The sequence below is a fragment of the Mixophyes fleayi genome, chromosome 9 (assembly GCF_038048845.1).
Source record: "Mixophyes fleayi isolate aMixFle1 chromosome 9, aMixFle1.hap1, whole genome shotgun sequence".
Lineage (NCBI taxonomy): Eukaryota > Metazoa > Chordata > Amphibia > Anura > Limnodynastidae > Mixophyes > Mixophyes fleayi.
Window position 1 is genome coordinate 23,328,624 of NC_134410.1, and position 23,627 is coordinate 23,352,250.

A 23,627-nucleotide genomic window follows, 5' to 3' on the forward strand; every position below is an offset into this window, starting at 1 on the left:
TAAATCACAAAACGGCTGAATAATTGCTTCTCCAGCTATTATTTAAGGCATGCAGATGCGTTCTCCTGCGTTTGACATTGTATGAGCGGCTATGCATTGTCACACCCATGGTTGCCTGGGTACGGTTGATGATTGTGAATAATTGACAGGTGAGTCAGCCATCTTGCATATGGTATTGAAGGGATTCACGAGTGATGTGCCTACGCCCATACATGCATTGAGAACCAGTACGCAGGATGTTGAAATGTGTCAATCACTTGCAAAAATGCAGTCTGCCACCTTCTATCGTGCCGAGCTGTGGGTCTGGACTGCATTAATGGATTATTGCTTTCGACCTGCAGTTCGGTATATCAAGAATGAGGATAAATTGAATGCCTACAGGGCAGTCCACAGGCGTCTGAGGTTAAAATTTGGTCGTAGCCACAGCATTTTGCAGCTTCAGCGATGGTGGAGTGTCTTGCAGAGGAGGCAGCCGGAGCTCCTCGCGGATCTGGGGGCAAATTCATTGCACAAAGTGCACCACCTGCTAGATAATAGTGATGTATCTGAATCAGTATTTGATTAATGTACACCTCCCAGGCCATGTCAATATCAAAGTGGTGTATTTGTGTGTTTATTTATCCAATGACGGCCCACGTGTGGCATTGGATATATTTTTTTAAAACAAAATTTTATTGAGTTTTTTACATGAAGCAAATGAGGATGGGAAGGGGTGGTACAAAAGGTAAAAAGGAACAGGACCCACGAAGATTGGTGTACAATGATGGTATTAGGCCTGTGGCAGAGAGGGAGTCAAGTTGTGGCTATCTAGTATGACAGGGTCAACAGTCAAAACGATTTTAAGAGGTAAAGCCACAGATGAGTAGAGCAATTAGAATAAGTGTCTGCTCTATGAGAAGGCCACAAGGTGGCAACAGAGTTTCACATGTGGCCGAGGAAGTCTGAATAAACTGTGATAAATGTAATGGAACACAGGTAATTACAGTCCAGAGATAGGAAACTCTCGCTTATAGTATGGTAGCAGAAATCTTCAGAGAGTATAAGTGCCATTTAAATGCTGGGATGTTATGCCTGGAGGATAGCAGTTGCAAAATGTGTAAGAGAGGGGTCTGATGGCTGACTCAACATAGTCTGAGAGTCTGGGGCTATGGGGCGTATGACATGGCAAATCCGCCATGCAAGGATCACACATACCTGCTAGGATTGAGAGACAATATGCCCCCCACGAAGATCTGGGGGCCATGCAGCTATATTATTAGTGGCTATATGTGCTAGTGGCGGCTGCAAGCCGGAATAATGCCCTCTCTGTATACTCGCTCTCACCAAGCGGGAGGGGCTATCCAGAGTCGTTTGCATCGGCAAGATTAGATGAGCCTGTGCTCCATAGTCCAAGGTCCTGGAGCGTTCACAGGGGAGTCTGGGTGGCCTGTGGGACAGGAACTTGAGCAGCATGGAGGCAGGGTGGGACTTGACTCCAGAAGGACTGGACAAGCCCAGGGAAAAAATAGCTGGCTTAAAGGGTAGTGCAAAGGCCAGTAATCCGTTGCTTGTGGATGGATCTTAACAGTGAATTATCAGTCATCTTTATTTATGTTAGTGTATATTTTTGTTATTGTATCATCCCACTGGTAATTTTATTTAACTCCTTATCTTATGCTCTCTTTCTCCTAGGAGAAGAATGCAATTCTCCGTTGTGGTTCTAAAGAACAACGCAAAACGTGCATTATTACCGTTTGTACGGTAATTTCAAAGCAGATTTCTGCTCGCGGCTCATGGAGCTGTGAGCTAACATCAGCTTTGAAATGACCGTAGTAACTATAATAACATGCAGCAGTTAACGTACTAATGGTGATTGTGCGCACCCCATGTTGTTCTTTAAAACAACACAGGGAATTTAATTCCCCTCTTACTATCTTAAAGAAATTATTATTAAACAACTGAAGTGTAACAACTATGATAAACTCATTAAGCACGCTGTGATTGATTTTATCGTGGCTGTGCTCAAACTTGTGCATTTTGGAATGGATAGGAATGGATAGGATTACAGGTTTCCTAAAGTTTCTCAGTTTGAGGCACCCTTAGGGTCTCCATAATTTTTTCAAGGCAGCCCTATGATAAGAAACAGGACTGCTTGGTAATTATTTTAAGTAGTTGGGTCAAAATAATCTAGTTATTATTTAGGTTAGAACAGAAATACATATTAAGTTGTTCGCAAAAATAATACACATAAATCAATGGAAAAAAATCTTTTTCATTTATATTTCTTTCAAAGAATAATTTACAGCACTCATGGAGTAAGATCAAACAAAATAACACAACAATACGTACAATAATCATCACTCTGTGCCCCCTCCAACATTCTGCACTCTGTTTCATCACAATGTGTTCCCCCTTCATCATGTCACACACTGTGTTTCCCATATCGCTGTTTCCACTCCGTTCGTTAACTTACCTTTTACTTGGCCTTCTTTCTTATTTTACTTCTGTCTTCTTTCTTGAGGCTCCTCTCTGTGCCGCTCTTCACTGAAAATGTCGGACGTCACAATGTCACCCCTGACAGTCAGTTAGGAGAAAGGAGGATGCCCTGTCCCAGTAGGTTTTTCTTTTTTTTTTTTTTCCTTTGGCCTGTGACCAAGCAGCCCTGGCCACGGCACCCCTTTGACAGTACCGCAGCACCCCAGAGTGTCACGGTGCACACTTTGGGAACCGCTGCTTTACAGTCTTTCATAACCAGACACCCATGGATAATTTTGTCCGTGCGCTCTGTATTTTGCAGACTTCTTACGGAGAGATATGTTAACGACTGTATTACACAATGGTTATATTACAATTTATCTTAATATTCACTCAACAATTCCTTTTCATCTATACTATATACACAATAATGACTATAAAATAAAGTATTTTATTAATAAACCTCCCATTCCCACATTAATACAATTTCCCATTGCTTACATTCAATACTTGTGAAACAAGACTACTGCACTTTATACAGATCACACAAGGATGTCACACCAGCCAAGTGTTTTTTGGTTTCAGTAGCCGCAGCTAGTTTTATCCACCAGCAATAAAGCAAAATAAAACACAAACAAAAGATCTTGCCTGTCCGGCACTAACTAAACACAGGATCTTCAGCTCTGAAGTGAGGGACCTAGTGTCCCACACACACTTTCAAAACAACAGTACTCACTGGCTATAAATTGCAGTTTCTCTTAGCAAGTATCTATCTGCTCCTCAGACTGAGAGAGAGTGAATGCTTTCAAGCCATTTACCACCACAACACAGGTGGAACTCCTGATTATCCAGCACTAACACAAGCAATTTAGAAGGCCTGGAATGGGCCTTAAGTATGGAGCCCACCTTTCTTTCTCCATACATATCCCAGGGATCCTCACCAGCTTTTCCAATAGCTGAAAACAACTTTGGGAAGTTCCTTTCCACACACAAATTATTTCCCTATGGCTTTAAAAAGTACAAGACATAAGCCTGTGAGATATATATTTGCCTTGGATGACTTTCCCACAGCTTATGTCACAATATATATATATATATATTTATATATTTATTTTGCAACTGATACCACGCCCACACAACCCTTTACTTCCCTTTAAGTCCTGTATTTAAATTGAACTGAACAATTTAAACTCACAAAAAATCACCAGACAATTTACAGCAACAAGAATGAGTCTCTCAGAAGCTGTCTCTCTCCTTCTTACTTTGTCTGTCCCTTGTCTCATCTTAGTTATGAGTTTTAAACTGCTCTGGAAAAGCTGGACCCTACCACCAGGACCTACCCCTCTACCATTATTGGGAAACTTTCTACAAATATGCAAAGGTGACCTAGTACAATCTCTGCTGAAAGTAAGTCTTTTTTTTAGATATAAATTACATTTGGAATATATAGGTAAATGGGAGTAACATACTAAATTATAGAGAAAAGAGGCTGGTGACTGCAATGTTTCTGTAATAACTTGTCATTTTATTATGAAAAACTACTTTTATATTCCTATGCCTCCTTTTTGAAGCTCTGTACAAAATAAAGAATATATACAGAAGAACACAGTAAATGCCAAGCTTATATTCTAAATGATGAATGGTAAATTATGTGATGAATGTTTAAATAGAAAAAATACTGTAAAAAATGTTTTAGTTTTATTTAGTTTTGTTTAGTGAATAGAGTTGACTTGTCTGTGTGATGGAATTTATCCATTCTTAAATCCAAGTCACTAGCAACAAGTGACTTTAGATAAGGCTTATATAATTGCTAAAAATATGTATATTATAATGTAATGTGTGATATATGAGACGTGTGTCTAATTGTTTAAGGTACTATTCTATGTGGAGTGTTATTGCAAGGTGTACTGTAGTACTGTGTACAATAGCAACAGCACAAACAACAAAGCTTCTCACCTAGGGGTATATCTACTAAATGGCAGTTCCAACAAACCCTAAAACGGCAACTTTAAAACAAAACCATATCTTTGTTTCACCTAATGGGGTACAGAATTCAGACAAAACAGAATGCCTTCCATGTTTCACGCCCATGCAGGTGGCTCATCAGATGCTAACCCACCACTCACTTACATACCAGAAATAAATACACTCAGTTTAAAAGAGACAGTTCCGGTAAATACATCAAATACATAAAATGCAAGAAACATCACTTAATAATAAAAAGTACATATGTTATAATGTATACAGAAATAATATAGATGAAATTCATGAATATATAGACTAGACACCATTATAATATTATGACGAGCAACAAAAATGTACCATGTAAAACAAATAGTAATATGGAATTTTGTATAGTAAGAGGTGGTATGCAACTGATTAAAATTACAACCACCAGATTATATATTTCAGTGCTATTAAATACTCAACAAGGATAAAGATTTGAACATAACCCATTAGTGAAGAAGACAATATTTGAAAAAAGTTAAAGAACAATTAATATATTGTATTATTATTATTCATCTATTTTTGAGGTGCCACATATATCAGCAATGCCATACAATAGGGAGTAGGGCATAAAACAAAGAATACCTAATACAGAAGAGACTCAGAGAATGACATGCTGGAAACATGGCAGCACAACACAACCTAATGGGTAGAGCTTTAGCGCAAGTTACAGTGCAAAAGGTCATAAATGCAAGGTACAAGTCCGGACATGTGGACAAGATGGACGTAAATAAGAATACAAGAGGAAGAGGGGCCCAGTTCCTAAGAGTTTACAATGAGAGAGTGGATAAGCGTTTTGTTGGCATTATAGGTGAGGAAGGGTCTAATCTTGGCAATGTTGCAAAGGTTTGGGAGAGGGAATGAATGTGGGGAGTTAAGCAAAGGGAGGGGTCGGGGATGATACCCAGGCAGCAGACGTGAGAAATAAAGGAGATTGTTGCAATAATTGATGGTGATGGAGAGGAGCGGAGGTGAGCAAACATAAGTTCATTTTTGTAAATGTTGAATGTGAAAAAGCACTTCAACATCCAAGAGGAGATGGCTGAGAGACAGCTAGACACACCAGAGAGTAAAGAGTGCAAAAGAACAATAGAGGAGTGGTAGATTTGTTTGTCTTTGGCATAGAGGTGATACTAGAGACCAAAGGAGCTGATTAGTTCACCCAGGAAATGAGAAAATGTTCAAGGACATGCTCTTGTGGGACACCAACAACAGATAGAGGAGGGAAGAGGAGCCAACATTAGAAACAGAAAAGTAACGATTAGTTGTCAAAGTAGCAGACAGTTGTCATTTCATGCCCATTATAAGCGCATTATCATGCCAGGGCATAAGATCAAAAAATGCACCGCTTGAGTATCGAAATATTTTTACCTCAAACTACATAACATTTGTCAATTCATTTGCTGCCTTTGTGATGCCACAATAAGTAGAGGTAGGGACGTTGACCATCTAGGCATCTCCTCCTTGTCATTTGCAGAAAATTCATTCAAGTACTTTATCAAAAGGTGGAAAATGAAAAATCATGTATAGTAGCAAACAGTCCAGCATCAGAAAGCAGCAGAATGGATAGACGCCTCATGCAATTTTCACCGTGAACACCTTTATCATTAGCCTCCTCATTATTAGTATGTAGTCCAGTATCCAATTTTCAAAATCAAACTGACTACCCTAATGCAATCCATGATTCTCAAGATGCATTATTATGCGCTATGGCTGCTACTACTGAGGGTGATAAATCCCTACACAAGGAGACCAAAAAGAGTAAGCATGGTTTGAAACAACAATTGTCTGTGAAGCAACCATTTGCAAGAGGGACCAAATATGACAGCCAGCATCCTGTTGCACAGCTCATCACTAAAGCCATGACAGCTATGTTGACATTGGATGTGTGTCCAATTTCTGTCATCAATGCATCAGGTTTTAACTGATTATTTGAGGTCATGTGTCCAAGCTACTATTTGCCATCTCAACTCCATTTTCCTGAAAAGCAATTGCTCAGCTTTACCTGGAGATTAAACAAAAAGTCATTCAGTCCCTTGGAAATACCATTGCAACAGCTATCCACTGAAATACAGCAACAGCACCCTGTTGATCTCCACTAAATTCTAGTACAGAATGATGTCTTTAGTGCTATGTATATACTATAATTAATAACAACAAGTAGCCACTACTCTGAACGCTTTCACAGACTGTGGTAAAAAGTTTTATCCTTGTAATTAGGATATTATTAACTTTATTGCTGCCGTCTAGTGTGTAAATAAACAAATTTTAAACTTGTTCACTTATGTGTTGAAGCTTTTAACTGAAAAAAATAGTTTACAAAAAGTATAAGACTGGGTTTTTAACTTTTTTTTATCCCCTTCCTATTCACTGCAATAGTTCTTGGCAGCCACTATCAGTATTTGATTTTTTCTTGTGATATTGCTGCACTCTACTAGTTAGATTTCTACTAGTTAGATTTCTGGTGCTCCAGAGAAGCTGACTTGATTAAATGTGGTTTGTTTTGTTTTTCATCTATTTGGGAATAGGAATTTAAAGGCGATTAATGGACATCTTCTTTATAGTACTTTTTATTAGCAAAAACAACAGTTAACTTATCTTATATATTCATATTTACTGTTATGCTCTACACTATATGTTAGAATCCATGCTTCAGTGTACTGTCCCTTTAAATTGAACAAATGTATTTATTGGGATACACTATATACATTTACCTGACTTTCTGCAATACTTATTTTTTCTATTCAGTTAAGTGAGAAATATGGAGAGGTGTTTACCATTTATCTGGGGTCCCGTCCGGTCATAGTTGTCACTGGATACAAAGCTGTGAAGGAAGTCTATGTGGACAGAAGTGATGATTTCTTGGCTCGAGGTGACGTGCATTCATTCGATATTTGCTACAAGAATTACGGTGAGCAATTTCTCTTTATATAAAATGTAATAAATGCTGTTTAAGGATATTGGAAATCAGATATTCAGAAAGTTCTCAAAAAAACTAGAAAGGAAGAGTAAATAATTGCTGCCATGTGTCACACAGACATGATCAGTGAGCATGGTCACTGTGATGAGCAGTGCTACACAAGTTATTGTGGAAAGGAATACCACACACACAGAAATACTTCCTGCTCCTAGAGTTACTGAGAGGAGTGCTGCTATACAACGTAATGTGAAGAAGGATGTCATACATGAATGTCATCTCCGAAACCATCTTACTATATTTATTTTAAGGAGCACTATTACAAGTAGGACGACAGTCCTGTAAAAGATGGGGGTAATTTAAAGTGTTTTAGTAAAATGTAGTCATGGTATTAAAAATTAAATAAAAATCTTCCGGAACCCATTAAATATTAAGCATTCTGAATAAAAGGTACCACAATTGTGCCATGGTAACTTGATATCACCTAAGTTTTAAATGCAATTGCCGCTAAACACTTCTAATATTGTGATTTTTTTTTGTGTGTGCCTTATTTTTTGCTCTCTTATGCAATCCGCCTGAAGTTTCTGACTAGAGTTCATCATTACTAACATGGTTTTTTTGTACAATTCTTAAAGGGAAAATCACCCAGTAAAATTGCAGAGATTGTTTTTGTTTTTTTCAAATTTGCTTCTGAATCTATTTGCATAGTGACATAAGTGAAACTGACATATTGCTTGTTCTGACACTAGCTAAACAGTGCAACCAATTGTCCAAGTTTTAAAGCAATTTAATTGCATACAGCTGAAGGCCTTTTTTTAATAAAGGGCAAATGAGGCATTCTCTCTGTGCCCAGCACTAGGTCCCTTAATAATGTAGTCTAGTTGGATAGTCTCTAATAACCTTGGTATACTAAAGATCTTAAAATCTCCTGGGTAGTGTTGACACTTTTTTGCTGGTCTGCTGGTAAAAATATGACTCTATCAATGTCCCTTTTGGAAAGAAACATAACAGATATAGGAAATAAAGCATATTCCTGGGTCAAATAAAAAAAATATTGCTAATCTTATGTAATGTAAAAAAATTAATAAATAGAAAATTGACAAACAAAATGAATAGTAAACTTAGTAATTTTGATCCTAGTCCTTGCAAAGCTCTAATATGGTAATAATGTATATATTAATTAAGGTAAAATAATTCCAAAGTCTCGATGATCAAATACGTTTGATAGAGATTCTAGTAAGATAAATAAGAAATATGAAATATAATAGCAAAGATACAATTGACACCAAAGGAATTGCAAGTACAGAACAGCTGACAGTGAGTGTTGAGGTCTTCACGAGAGTCCATTCCGACATACAATTTTTACACCCTAGGATCAAAAGATTTCCGCTTCATTTCCTTCCTCATTTTACCATTTTAAATGCACTGTGTAGGGTCCTGGTCACATAGCAAAAGGAGGGAGCCACTTGGTCTAGGTTGTTACGGACTGAGTTTGATTGATGTCGACTTTCTGGTATTGACGCTGCTGAATTTGGAGGTTGCAGAGTCTAATGCACCTCTGGACTTTACCAGGGATGCTCGCTGGTCATGGTTCTCCAAGCCAGATCCAAATGACATATTATTATTATTATTATTATTATTCATTTTTATTTATAGGGCGCCACTAGGTGTCCGCGGCGCCGTACAGGGACAGACAAGATTACAATACGAGGTGAGACAGCACAGAACAGTAAACAATAATCACAGTAACTCAGTGAGCTCAAGGCACAGCTAGAGGGGAGGGGAGAGGGGGAAGGTCAGCCAGCAACGGCACCTAGGAGGGAGGGCACAGATGAGAGGGAGACATAGCGGGTGAACAGGCTTAGTAGTAGTACAGTCTGAAGTTAAGCCATGTGGGATGCAAGGTGTCAAGGGTTAAACCAAGAGTCAGGAAGCCAGAAGTTACATGCCAGGAGAAATACATGTAGGCAAAAAGGAATTTCCAAAATTAGGGTCAGAAGTCGCCAATTCAGATGCCGGTAGGTCAGTCAGAAAGCAGGTGTAGATCCTGGAGCACTGGAGCATGAGGGGACCTGATTTTCTGGCACCAAAATGGTGCTAGGGCCTCCTATAAATAGGGGAAGTTAGGCCCTGATTGGCCAGAGGTGGTTTTGACGGTCAGAGCACATCTGACTGCCGATAATTAATACTAATAGTGTCCCGATGCCTAGCAATGGGGCACGAAAGCTACTGCGCATGCACCCGTCGGGCGTCGGCCTGAAAATAGAGGAAGCCTAGCAATTGGATGCGGCTGGACAGAGAGGGCAGACAACTCTCCCTGGCACCCAGCGAAAGTACGGGGACGGCGCCTGACATAGGGTTTCGATTATAATAATTGTGGCTTGTTGAGACTGAGAGTTTTGGCAAATAAGAAATAGAGCCAACATGATGCTGAAAATCTGTAATTTCAAAGACACTGATGCTACATTCACTATGGGAAGTCTGAGTTATAATCAGTGTGTGAAAGAGAAAACTGACTAGATGGTCAGGTCGCATTAGTGCCACCTAAGGGGAATGCTAAAGCTGCTTATCGGTAACATGGAAACTGGAGACATATAAGACATGGCAGTGTTTATCGAACATTACCCAAGGCTCTGATTCAATTACCGGCCACTAAAAACACAGTGCATTCCAAATTAACGAGTACATTGCTATCAGTTACATTAGATAAATAAATTATCCATATACCTTATGAGGCGATCATATTTTATCATGCACTGATTGGGGCTAGACTTTTACTACACTTTAACAGTGGTATTTAGCTGGTCACAAATGCTACAACAGGGATGGAAGTAAAACTAACACAATGCCTGAGAATGATCTGATGGAAAACTGAAACACACACACAGACAAAGACGTTATCACAGAAATATATTTTCTATGTTTCAATCATTGTTGGCAAACCCCAAAAATCTAGTTGACTGCTGTCATTAGCACTGACAGGTCCCTATGAAATCCATCAACTCTGCATTAGTGAAGAATTGTTGGGTCTGACCAATATTGCTAACTACATGACACATTGAACCAATGATACAATACATATACCCTAGGCTGTTATTCTCTCAGAATTTTCCTGAAGAAGCAGACAGGATCTGTGAAATGCGTAGTAGTGGATGTGAGATAAGGGCTGATTGGAGTTACCAGAAGGACCCTTTAAAACGTTATCTCCACTGGCTTGAGCTTTATTTACTACATTTATGACAATTTGTTCATGCTATTTGGAGGGTAACACACTATATTATTTCTTATTATTTTTGGATTCTTCTGTGCTTGATTTCTACCTATACCAACTATGTGTAGTCATCTTGGAAAAGGATCCTATCAACTGGTGCCCAAGTCCAGTGCAGGGCTGGTCCCTCTGTCCTTGATTCATCTTTTTGCTGCATGGACAAGTAATTTATTTTCATAGGTGATGAGCATGACCGCATGACATAGTAAATAAAAATTATCTCTCAGGCGCTCACACTATATAAAATAAGCATCTATTGTTGCTACCTAGCTTATTGGTGCCAATCCCTAAATGGAAAGAAAACCTGAAACAATAAGAAAGGTGACCCAAAAGCTAGAAATAATCTTCAGAAATATGATGTAAATCCTGTGCTTCTATATATTAAAAATATTTTTTTATTTCACCAATAAAATAATTATTTATAATCTTGATATAAACAGATATTGATATCTGAAAAATAACTTATAAAAAGCAACTAGATTTAAATACTAATGAATGGATATACAAGAGTCAACAACCGGATTCAGAAACTACAATATACTCATGCATGCATCTTTAACAAAAATATATCTTAGTTCTCAAAACAAAAATTCTCGGTACAATCTATTGGAAAATAGGGGTTTTATACATTAGGTAACTACCACATATTATTTTTATTATTATTTTTATTATTATTTTTATTATTGTTATTAATATTGTATATATTGCACCACCGTATTAGGCACCACTGTACCGAGAAAATTTGCCATTCACATCAGTCCCTATTGTAATTTACAGTCTAAATTTGCAAAAAGTTTTAACAAATTAAGTTTAGCAGCTGAACAGGCAGTTTCGCAAAGGTGCAAAGTTCCATGCTAATTATAATTTACAAACAGAGCTAAAATCAGCTAAGACACGCCCAAATTCAGAACTAGGCAATAATTTGTCAGTTTTATTACTTAATGTTCACAAAAGGTTTTCTTTTGATGCAGAAAGATGCAAGCCTGCAGTGCAAATAGTTTTATCTTCTTTTGTAACATCAGGGACATATTTCTGCCTGTTTCTACTAGAGATGAGCGGTTCGGATTTCGCTAATCCAAGCCCACCCGAACAGTGCGGATCCGAGCACTATTCGGGTACTTCCGGCCGCCCAAGGAATGCAAAACGAGGCTATGACATCCAAGTCTCGCGTCGGATCTCGCGAGACTCGGATCTCATAAATGCCCCGCTCGCGGCCGCCATCTTCATTCTCCCTGTGGTTACTGAAGAGGGAGGTTGATGTGCTCTGTCCTGCTGATTACTTTAGTCAAGTGGTGCTTTGTCCTGCTGAGTCCATTAGTACTTTGTCCAGTGCTCTGTCCTGCTGATTACTTTAGTCAAGTGGTGCTTTGTCCTGCTGAGTCCAGTAGTATTTTTTCCAGTGCTCTGTCCTGCTGATTCCAGTGGTGCTTTGGCCAGTGTCTGTGCTGCTGAGTCCAGTGGTGCTTTTGTCCTGTATTTGTTTCTGATAAGTCCATAGCAATTTGTTAATTAGCCAAAAATCATTTAAAAATAAATAAAAAATACCCAAAAAATACCCAATTTTTTTTAAAAAAATAAATAAATATAAAAAAATAATTGAAAAAGTATAAAAAATATTATAGAGCAATATATTCTTGCAGTCCCAAAAAAGAGGAACTGCCATTTCTATTACTACTTTCATTGTTTCTGTAGTTCCAAAAAAGAGGAACTGTTATTTCTATTACTACGTTCATTGTTTCTGTAGTTCCAAAAAAGAGGAACTGCCATTTCTATTACAATGTTCATTGTTTCTGTAGTTCCAAAAAAGAGGAACTGCCATTTCTATTACTACGTTCATTGTTTCTGTAGTTCCAAAAAAGAGGAACTGTTATTTCTATTACTACGTTCATTGTTTCTGTAGTTCCAAAAAAGAGGAACTGTTATTTCTATTACTACGTTCATTGTTTCTGTAGTTCCAAAAAAGAGGAACTGTCATTTATATTACTACGTTCATTGTTTCTGTAGTTCCAAAAAAGAGGAACTGCCATTTCTATTACTACGTTCAACAGCTATGTTGGTGTTAGACGTGCATCCGGTGTCCGCCATCTGTGCAGTGGAATTCAGACCAGTTGGAGGAGGTAGGAGCAGCCATAAGTGCAGTGGAATTGAGACCAGTTGGAGGAGGTATTGTGGCCCCGGTACCAAATTGGGTAGCGGGGCCACTCCACTACGCAGTCCAGATAGCTGCGTATCAGATATTAAACTACATTCAGTGTTGGGGCCAAATCTAAAAATAATTAAAATGCACAGTCATGATCGAAAACAAGAGGCATTGACACGCTAGAACTCCACCCTCTATATGCTGCAGAGGATGGAGGAGCAGCCATACGTGCAGTGGAATTGAGACCAGTTGGAGGAGGTATTGTGGCCCCGGTACCAAATTGGGTACCGGGGCCACTCCACTACGCAGTCCAGAAAGCTACCTCGGTGCAACGTTTTGGACTAAAAAACAATATTGTGAGGTGTGAGGTGTTCAGAACAGACTGGAAATTAGTGGAAATGATTGTTATTGAATGTTATTGAGGTTAATAATAGCGTAGGAGTGTAAAAAAACAAAAAAACAGGATTTTAACGCTTTTTATGCTTTTTTAAAAATAAATCAGAACCCAAAACCCTAAATCAGAACCAAAACCTTTCGTTAGGTGTTTTGGCAAAACAAATCAGAACCCAAAGCCTCAAGCTAATCAGAACCCAAAACCCAAAACACTAAAAGTGCCCGGTGCACACCCCTAGTTTCTACAGGTATTCATGATATGTGACAGTATTTGCAGAAAAGCAGTATTTAGCTCCTAATGATAGGAGGAGCAGGTCAGAAGAAAATGATCCTTGCTGAAAGTAGGATGACTGCAGTAATGTTCTTGATTTTGCACTTGTTATAATGTGAAATATTCAAATTAATTTCTATGCGTTATTTTTAAATACCATAGGTGACAGGACCAGAAATTGGCCATTATTTCTAACTGTATTATCCAGGAGCTTTTCTTTTGGTAAAGTGCATTTATATGTGCATAAAGCAATGTACTGTAATACAAATATTCAACTGTACAAAGGTGTATATTGATAGCTCAAAGTCATTAGTGCCAAACAAAATTAATTCATGGTATTTCACCAATCAGGAATTGCTTTCACTAGCAACATGGAGAGGTGGAGGGAACTTCGTTCTTTTTCACTTTCTGCATTACGGGACTTTGGCATGGGAAAGAGGAACACTGAGGAACAAATTCAGGAAGAAGCTCAGTGCCTAGTGGCAGAATTAAAGAAGACAAAAGGTTGGTGCTGTGAAAATGTACAATATATCAGATGTACCTGATCCACATCATAAAATGATGATTATCATAAATGATTTTTATCTCGATAAGAAACTTTTCTGAACATAGTTTTGTTACAAAAATTGTGCAAAAAAGGGAAGATTTATTAGATAAAAAATTAAAGAGAATGTCTAATTTGTGACTGCTATAAATTCAGAAAGTTTTTGAATACACAAACGACCAGTCAAACGCAGATATAAAGACCTATTTAACACTAGTGATGACATTTGGGAAAACTTTTAATCCTTACCCCAATAAGCTACTGAGTAGTTTTACTAAATGTTCTCAATGCTGTTGGGTATATCTGGGTATCTACAGCAGACTGTAAGCTTCTTTACTATAACAACAGTCCTTTTAATATTGCCTCCTTTGGATGCTGTTCATTTCCTGCAGGTAACAGGTCACTCTCTCTGCTTTATGTGTGCTTACCCCAGATACTTTAACGTACTGTAGCCCAATGCTTCTAGTACTGTAAGAATAGCTACGTCTCTATGAGGCACGAGGAAAAAACGAGCATAGATTTCTGTCAAAATCTCCGGAATGTCCACGTGACACTTCGCTGCTATTAAATTCCCAAATACTAAGCCATTAATATAAACAGTGGTTGGGTATAGTGAACGATCACTACTTAATGGGAAAATGGGATACCAAGCTGGCTGGACTATTATTTTGGTTTCCCTCGGTATCCCTTTTTCACCACAACATCTCTGCACAGCAGCCCCCTGGAAAGAAGTCTATAACACATTTTCCTGACTGGTGTTTGAACATGTCTGAGGGCAGAGCTCAGATTTTGCACCAGTGAACTGAGTTAAACCAGTCATGGTTGGCCACAGCACTTCAGAGGCACACTGTTTCATGGGTCGCTACCACTGCATTCCCACAATGGACCCTTCATGCCCCATTCCAACATTGCCCACAGTGCAACATATTTACCAATATGCAAATATATACTACTGGTTTTATTCCCAACTCTTAATGAGGCCCATACTGTTTTCCAATTTCCAAGAATGTAAATTTTCTCTTTTTTGTGCATATTCCAGAATCATTTTTTGATCCACGACTGTTTCTAAACAAAGCCCCATGCAACATTGTTTTAACCATCATGTTTGGAAATCGCCATGATTATGAGGATAAAGAGCTCCTTGATGTGTTGTCCTACATGTATGAAACCATATTCATTATCAGCTCATTCTGGGGGCAGGTAAGTGCCAAAGAACAATGAAGATTAATTTCCTATTTGGCAATGCTATCAGTTACAGGTGAACGAACTTCATGTGGTTTGTTTAAGAAATTAGAGTCAATTGCCAATTATTTCTATGTTTATGGTTCTTGGTTTGGTTTGATCAATTGAAGCGATAAAGTTAATTTACAAACCACAAAATGCAATCCTGTTCTGCTTGTGATTTTTATGAGAGTCCCTAATTTCCAGGGCAGGATATCTCAAAGTGCTGCCCTCTTCAAGGTCCTTGGCACCACCCTGGAAAATATATTTACAGGTTTGCAAATAATCCTGAAAATACACATGGTGGAATGTTTGAAAATATCACTAAAAAGCCCAACCTGCTACCACTACCATCACCGCTATTATTAATTTTAGCTTTTACTCCTAAGATACTGATATTTTAGCTATGTTCATGGTTTAGTTAGGGAGTGAAGCATTATAGCTCTCTTCTTCCCTGATACCCTAGGTTGCTTCGTTCAGCCGGTTTCCCCGGGCAAAAGCAGATGCACCAAGTCACAATTACAGGCATTGGGGTTTTTCATGGACCCTCCCACTTACACCCCCCCTCCTGTAGTCATTTTAAAGTGGTTAACAAAATTGTTCACTACTTAGGTGATATTACAGCATTAAATAAATCATAGGTGAAAGGGCAACGGACTGACTTTATTACATGTGTCGCTTCTGTGTTTGAAAGTTTTTATTACATTGCTTAAAGTAGGAGCATAACACTTTTGTATTGTTTTAAATAACCCTTAGAAATATTTGTTGCAGAACATAAAATATCTTGTGTCTTGTTTATTGGGCTCTAATATGCACAATGAAGAGTTTAGAACCTGTAATTGTTTGGCGCACATTACATAATAACTCCACCAGGTTTAGCAAAAGGTAGGAGAAGAGAGTCATCGATGTTTCGGTGCCCAAAATGTGCAAATTTGTTATGGGAGGATGCAGATAAAGAAAAAGCAGAGCCGCAACGCCTTCTTTCATTTTAGGAACTGTTCACTATTTACAAACTAAGTTAGGGGTTTTAAATCCCAATTCAGCTCTCTTCTGCTAGCACATAGCAAACTACAATCTGTTCACAGACTAGCGAACCCTCCGCAGTAAAATGTTATAATACCGTATAAACCATTAATGAGGGTTTAGTATTCTTAATTCATATTTCTATTGTAGTCGTTTCTTTTGGTTTTACTGGGTGCTCCCTCAGTAATTTTTATGTTACATGAGCTGTCAAAAGAAGAGAAAAGTACAACTTGTGAGAGGCACTCCAAGGTTCCTAAATATAAATACCATCCTAATTTAAATACAATGGATACGTCCTAACTCTTTATGGGGGAAAAAAAACTTGGCAGTTAATTTACCCAAAATGATGAATTCAAGAAAGATTAAGAAATAAAGCTACTAACACACTTATAAAAATTAACTTTTATTTTGTGTAATTAAAAAAAAACACTTAAACGCCTAATATGGAAGTTAAAATGTGTGAGAATACTATGGGCAGCAGTATCCTCTTTTTATAAATCACATTTAATAATCTCCTATGCAATTCACAACCTACACAAAGTATTTAGGATGTAGATTGTCAGCAAAAAGATATGTGTCAAATGCTGTTTGCAGGCTGAGAGTCTTTATGTATACTATTTAATTGGTATACCATATGGGGATGTATTGTTTAATTTGCTCTATGATATGTGATAAAAATACATTTTCTGTACCCAGGACTTATCCAGTGTATTTAAATTAAGATGGTATTTGCATTTGGGAATCTTGGAGTGCCTCTCACAAGTAGTACTTTTCTCTTCTTTTGGCAACTCATATAGCAAATATAATCTGGTAAATGGTAAGGGTCTCTGAGGGGCTGATCAGTGATCAGAGGAGTACTTGGAGGGAGGTGTGACTATATAGCATGGGTGGTATATAATGGTCACCTTTGGAATTTATTCTGGCAAATGTTGAAAATGCAAGAGTTACAGGATTGTAAATTCTAGGAAGACACTTAAGCTCATAGTTTCTGAGTATATCCATCTACCCTTGGAAAACTAGAAGTGAACAAGAAAAAAATAGAAAAACGTGTATGTCTTACATGCCTTTAATGTGACCTTCAACTTTTATTCCAAATGAATGCTATGCTCTATCTACACATTTTAAATACATATTGTATGCATTGTTATCTTTTTTTATGCCCAATTCATTCCCTTTAGCTGTTTGAGATGTTCCCCACAATCATGCGTTACATTCCTGGACGACACCAGAAGATTTTCGATAACTTGAGAAAGCTTTTGCTCTTTGTGGAAAAGAGGGTTGAAATGAACAAGAACACCTTGGACCCCAATAATCCAAGGAATTATGTTGATGCTTTTCTCATTAAAATGGAGAAGGTAAATATGAAACAATATTCAGATGTCAAATAAAAAAAACAGCCCACAAAAAGCAAAAATTATATAGGATTTTTTATATTGATTAATAGAAACTCCAAACAGAGATTTATAACCACATTCTCAAAAGTGATGTTAGCAAAAAACTGCCACTGTTAATTTTATTATTATTGTCTTTGATTTATTACCCTACTTCAAGTGTAGGAGAGAAACAAGCCGATCATAATAATTACATCATTTCCCCCCAGCTGCAATATAAAACAGTGCTAGTATGAATGGAAATATGTTACCCTGAAGTTACAGTAAATGGAGAGTCAAGGACACAGTTTGAATACAGCATTATAAAACTATACCACAATAGTGTGTTCGCTGCATAGAGACAAAAGGAAAGCCTGTTTTACACAATAAATAATTACATTATTTCATGATTTTTTTAAACCTCTCCACAAAAGAGACAACTGGTGGAAAGCCACAAAACTGAAGGGATTTAAAGGGCATAACAGATCAACAGCTATCTAGATGATTTTTTTTCTTCGACCAGCTCATAAATAATGGTAGTTCAGTGACAAAGGAGCTGATGATGCGGAGTTGACCACAAAATGGGAATAAATTACTTTTTAAAAAAAGAGGATGGGAAAAATAACATATTTCCTATCTGTAGAGCTGTATGCATCCCAAGATCTGTTTGTCTTCACATCAGCATGGTTTACGAAAAGCCATCACACTTAGCGATTAGTTTTGTCTACCCTATATCAGGTGGAAATGTTATGCCTCCTAACTGGGGTATATACAAGTTTGTGTAGGTCTGCATGAGCCTCATTAGCATGAATATGTCTTTACTGTACTCGGCTATTGTTAGAATGACTCTTCCCTCTCTGTTGTGGCTCTTCAGGCGCAGGCAAAAATAAGTGTCAGAATCACGCAGTCTGCTTCGAAGCTTGTGTGTGTGCCCACTTTCTGAGTGATTTCATGCAAGATACGCAAAATAAATTGGCGTAAGTCTCATTCTGCTTAAGTCCAAAAGGCTGAACATTTAAAAGATAAGTGAAGACATATAAATGCCATTTATAAAGTCCAAACCAATATTATTTCCAATATAATAATCCAGCATAAAGATGTTAATGTCAAAATACTATCAATAACATTTTATTTTACATTTTGAAATACCTGTCCACTAATTTTCACTTACTCCCACTCCACCCTTTGTGCTCTATAGGTGTGCCAAACCCACTCCACTCCAATAACTGGCAGATTTATCAAAATAACAACATGATACAAACTTTTATTAATCTGGCATGGTTCATATGACTTGATCCCTATTGCCAGTGCTTTGTGTTTGTGTAACCTGTTTTATAGAGAGCATTTGTAGCAACTCAAAAATTCTAATATTAGTTGTGGCAAGACAAGGCAGAAGCTAAATGAATAACAATACATTGGAATTCACATTAGTTTGAAGTGGGGGGTATGATTTTAAAGAATACTAATACTCTCATCAGCATTTATGTTTTATATATTTAGGCTAGAGCACACTTCTAGTGAAACACATGTGAACAACTTCATGGTTTTTTATTAGTTTTAATGTCAGGATGGTAAATTATTTGACACCATAAAGATCCCACACAGTTCCTGGTGACCCTAAACACTAGCTAAAGAAAGACCAGCTCTCTAGACACCAAGTAACTTTTCCATCTTTGGTCAACCTGACTAGTGACACAAACTGGCTATTATACCTGACGCTCCTCCCACAGCTCTAGCTTGATGGGCAGGTGACACTCCCACCTTACCTTTAAGAGGGAGCTATCATCAGCTGTTCTGGTTACCCTGACTCAAAGACACCCTGTCAGCTTGCTGTGGAACAACTCATTTCAAACCATGTAAGTTAAACGAGACTTTAAACTATTATTTTGTCACACCTATGTCTTCCACCTGTTTGACTTCAAATTAGGTGCATGGCTGCACAAATGTGTAAAACTATTTACATCCTTTTACAGCAGATTGCCAGCTAAATTCCTCCCTTTGTTATGAGATATAATAATGAGTCTACACAACCTTTTCTTAATATCTCCACCCATGTCTCCAGGAAAAGATGAATCCTAAAAGTGAATTCCACCTCACCAATTTAGTCAACAGCACTTTACAGATCATCTTTGCTGCGGTGGAGACCATCAGCACAACTCTGATTTATTCTCTCCTTATTCTTTTGAAATACCCAGATATCATTGGTATGTAATGCCAATTAAAAAAATCATATATTCTCTCTTTTGCTATCTAGTAATGGTAGTGTGCAGCTTGCGCAACTGAATAGCATAATGAATATTGATATTTAAGGTCTACATGCTTAAGTTACTTACTAAGTGAATTATTATAATTTATGTTTACTAGCCAAAATCCACAAGGAGATTGACCAGGTCATTGGTCAAGACCGAAATCCCAAGATGCAAGACAGAAACAAGATGCCATTCACAGATGCTGTGATTCATGAAATACAACGGTTTATAGACCTTGTCCCAATGGGTATTCCACGGAAAACTACAGGAGACATCAAGTATAGAGGATACTCTATACCCAAGGTAAATGCCCTTTGCATGATAGAGCATATTTTATAGTCAGACTTGGTATATATAAATATATGTAGATAACTGTGTAATAATTTTTTTAAAAGGCAAGCAAATTTTACAGTAAGTACAGGCGTGGGCTGGGAGAGGCGTGGCCCGGGGGCACACAGGCGGCCGCATCCCATGAAAAGGGATGAGGCCGCGTCATTGATGATGCGGCCGCATCCCCTGTCATGTGATGCGGCTGCCTGTGCGCTGATGCGGCCGCATCTGATGTCATCAGATGTGGCCGCGGTGGAAAGTATTGTATTTAGCATCCGGGGGGCGGCCGGCCAGCCTACCCCCCGGCCCTAATAGCAACCTAACCTGCCCCCCGGGCCAGCCCGCCCCTGAGTAAGTACACTACCTAAAGTCATATTTATCTTTCTCTCTCTTTTAAGCTATAAAGTTCAAGTCTCTGATTATCACATTAAAGATTTAATTAGGAATTTTGAAACCTGTGTTCAAATAATTTTAATGCAACCCCCCCCCCCCCCGCCTTAAAAATCAAATTCACTATGTCCCTTTTCACCATGCAGTGCCCCTCTTCCACCATGGTATATTCTCATGAACACTATAATATTAGTAATAATACTATAAGTATTCAGTCAACATTTACAGATAAAAGCACATATGAGGAAAGTTTTTATATACAAATATACTTGCAGCATGAAAGAGAACTTAATAACACAAAACATCCCTGGTGCACCACAACATACTAAATAAATTAGCATGATATGTAGTACTTCTTATGCGGACCATATACACCCCTCATGGGAAGCTATAAACTTAATTAATACCGCACATGGAGTATTCTCATGCTTTAGTCAGTTCTCCTGCCTTTCTTTCGGAACAGGCTGGTATAGAACCCCACTATTAAAGGGGGAACTCAAGCTGCCTGTTATAGTGGAGCCATCCCAGCCCAGGTGCTGGTTGTGGGTTTTGCAGAGGAAACATTATACTTCCTATAGCATCAAGAGACTGAGGCAAAAAGTTTTCAATACTATCTACTATCCAGACTTCATTACATTTTTGGTGGTCCTGCTTATGTTAGTGGGCCAATCTAAATTCCCATTCCAACTGGTACTGGATCAGTTTTTTTCTTACTGCAAGAGAAGATATTCTCTTCCAGCAATTTTATTCTGAACCAGCTTCCCCAATACTAGCCAATCTGGCATATTTATTGGGTCAAAAACTGAAAAAACAGCCAGGTGCTCCTAATGAGCAGTTGGTATTGCATATTAGTTTTTTAAAATTCATTAACTCATTAACACTGGATTGCCAAATTAGAAGATTACCATTGTATTATGTTGTAAAATATTTTTTTCCCTTCATAAATTAGTTAAAGAGTGGTTTTTGGGTGTCTTTAATTAAAGGTAATACCATTATACTGGCATCACTGCTTTTGCAAAGTTGCCACCGGTGTCCTGATTTTTTTTTACCATTGTCCCAGCACCAACAAACCAGTGATTCCGGGAAGAGTGTAACACTCTTCAGCATGAGGCAGTCCTTAAGTATAGGTGGGGAATACTGATTTGTTTGCAGGCCCCCTCCAAACTAACAAACAAACAAACTTCTTCTTTTATAAATAGAGATTTCAAAGCCCTTAAGTGGTAATTATGTATTTTTCTTGTTATTCTTGTTTGTTTTTCCTGCAATCAAATTATTATTCCTCTATACTACAAAAAAGATCTAAAATAAACTATACGCCATGGTACCTTTGAAAATTAACTATGAAATTAACAAGTTACTCCATATGAAACAGATATATAGCAAAAGATTATGGAGATGAAAACAACCTAGGGATATATAAAGTTACCCTTCAATTTATTATGTTTTCCAGCACACCAATGTGTTTCCAATGTTGACCTCGGTACTGAAAGACCCCACCTGCTTCCCATACCCGAATGAGTTCAACCCTAAGAATTTCCTTGATGAAAATGGTGAATTTAAAAAGAATGATGCCTTTATGCCTCTAGCTACAGGTATAGAGACTTGTAAATATAAATAATTCTTACTTAGAGTTCTTGTAGTTATTGTCATTGTATTCATCAAGTAAGACTAGTAAAATGTCCACATCATAAGTAATGCAGTAGTTGAAATGAAATGCTTGGTATTTAACATTTTTTTTTGTTAACCACAGTCATAGGTCAAAATGATATCACAGAAAGCAGTGCAAAAAATTGTAATGATAGCTCAGTACTACCTTGTTTTCATGCTATGCAGATAGTTGTGTTTACATAGTATGCATGAAGCCTGAAGAGGCTAAGGGGTATATTTAATAAACTGCGGGTTTGAAAAAGTGGAGATGTTGCCTATAGCAACCATTTAGATTCTAGCTGTCATTTTATAGACTGCACTAAATAAATGATAGCTAGAAACTGATTGGTTGCTATAGGCAACATCTCCACTTTTTCAAACAAATAGTTTAGTAAAACTAGCATTTAAAAGCAACCCTATTCCTGCCCACGATTCCAAGGTGCTTATATTGTTATGGAGTTTAAAGTAAAAATGATGTAGTGTCCTACTTTGTTTACATAAAACATACTTGTCTACTTTCCGGAATGTGTTCGAGACCTCCCTTCCAGATCCAGCTTCTCTTTCTTGTGAACTGGGCAGGGCCTTAATGACATGATTTGTGTCATCAGGCCCTGCCTCCTCAGCTCACAGATTTCATTGGCCAATGAGTGGCGGGGCTGTGCAAATCCCATCATCATATGGTCCACAGTTGCCCCTTCAACCTATATTAATAGCAAATTGAATTCCTCTGGGAAGTGTCTAATGCTTCATGTAGAGCATGAATTGTGTTTAGGCTTGTAGACGATAATTTGGTGAGAACAACATGAAATCTCAGGTCTTATCATTGTGGTTTAGGCTGGCAGCAGCATTAAATTGAGGAAGGAAGTAACAGAACAGGAAGTTTTATACTGTCGGGACCTTATGGTATTTGTTCTCTCCTCCATCACAAGCAAAAACATATTCCATGATTTACAGTCAATAACTAAACAGCTGTGTAGACAGTCTAAAAAGCATTTTAGTTTAAGAAACTAATATGTTCAGCTGTCCTTTATTTTGTGATTGAAGCCATGTAATGATGCTGTATATTTTTATCTTGCTCTAGGGAAAAGGAACTGCTTGGGAGAGTCCTTGGTTCGAATGGAGGTTTTTCTTTTCTTAATTACTATTTTGCAAAATTTTAATTTGAAGTCTCCTGTTCCTCAGGAGGAATTGGACATCACACCAGATGTATCTGGTCTGGAGAATATTCCAAAACCTTACAAGATTGCTTTCATTCCCCGTTAACTATTAACATTTATTTTACTGTTCTGTTCATTGAAAAATACTGTATTGACTGTCAAAACCATCTCCTATTCATGAGATTTTAAGCTTGATCATATCTTATAGGTTAGTCTCTCCATCGTGTGCTTGAAAAATGTATTCTA

The 23,627-nt window shown here is 37.8% G+C and overlaps 1 protein-coding gene across 1 annotated transcript; it reads left to right on the top strand.

Annotated features, from left to right (window-relative positions):
* The first annotated feature begins 3,625 nt into the window (after nucleotides 1-3,625).
* LOC142102219 (cytochrome P450 2A4-like) lies at nucleotides 3,626-23,627 on the top strand. Its single transcript, XM_075186934.1, has 9 exons — nucleotides 3,626-3,861; nucleotides 7,210-7,372; nucleotides 13,802-13,954; nucleotides 15,034-15,194; nucleotides 17,417-17,593; nucleotides 19,671-19,812; nucleotides 19,973-20,160; nucleotides 22,028-22,169; nucleotides 23,306-23,627. Exons 1-9 carry the CDS (start codon nucleotides 3,682-3,684, stop codon nucleotides 23,485-23,487), a joined length of 1,488 nt encoding a protein of 495 aa, XP_075043035.1. The 5' UTR covers nucleotides 3,626-3,681; the 3' UTR covers nucleotides 23,488-23,627.

Bases quoted from the DNA above. Each gene is read 5' to 3' on its own strand.
- LOC142102219 (XM_075186934.1), top strand. From the start codon at position 3,682: ATGAGTCTCTCAGAAGCTGTCTCTCTCCTTCTTACTTTGTCTGTCCCT. The intron at 20,161-22,027 runs GTAAATGCCCTT...TATGTTTTCCAG, and splicing joins GAGGATACTCTATACCCAAG to CACACCAATGTGTTTCCAAT. The intron at 22,170-23,305 runs GTATAGAGACTT...ATCTTGCTCTAG, and splicing joins CTTTATGCCTCTAGCTACAG to GGAAAAGGAACTGCTTGGGA.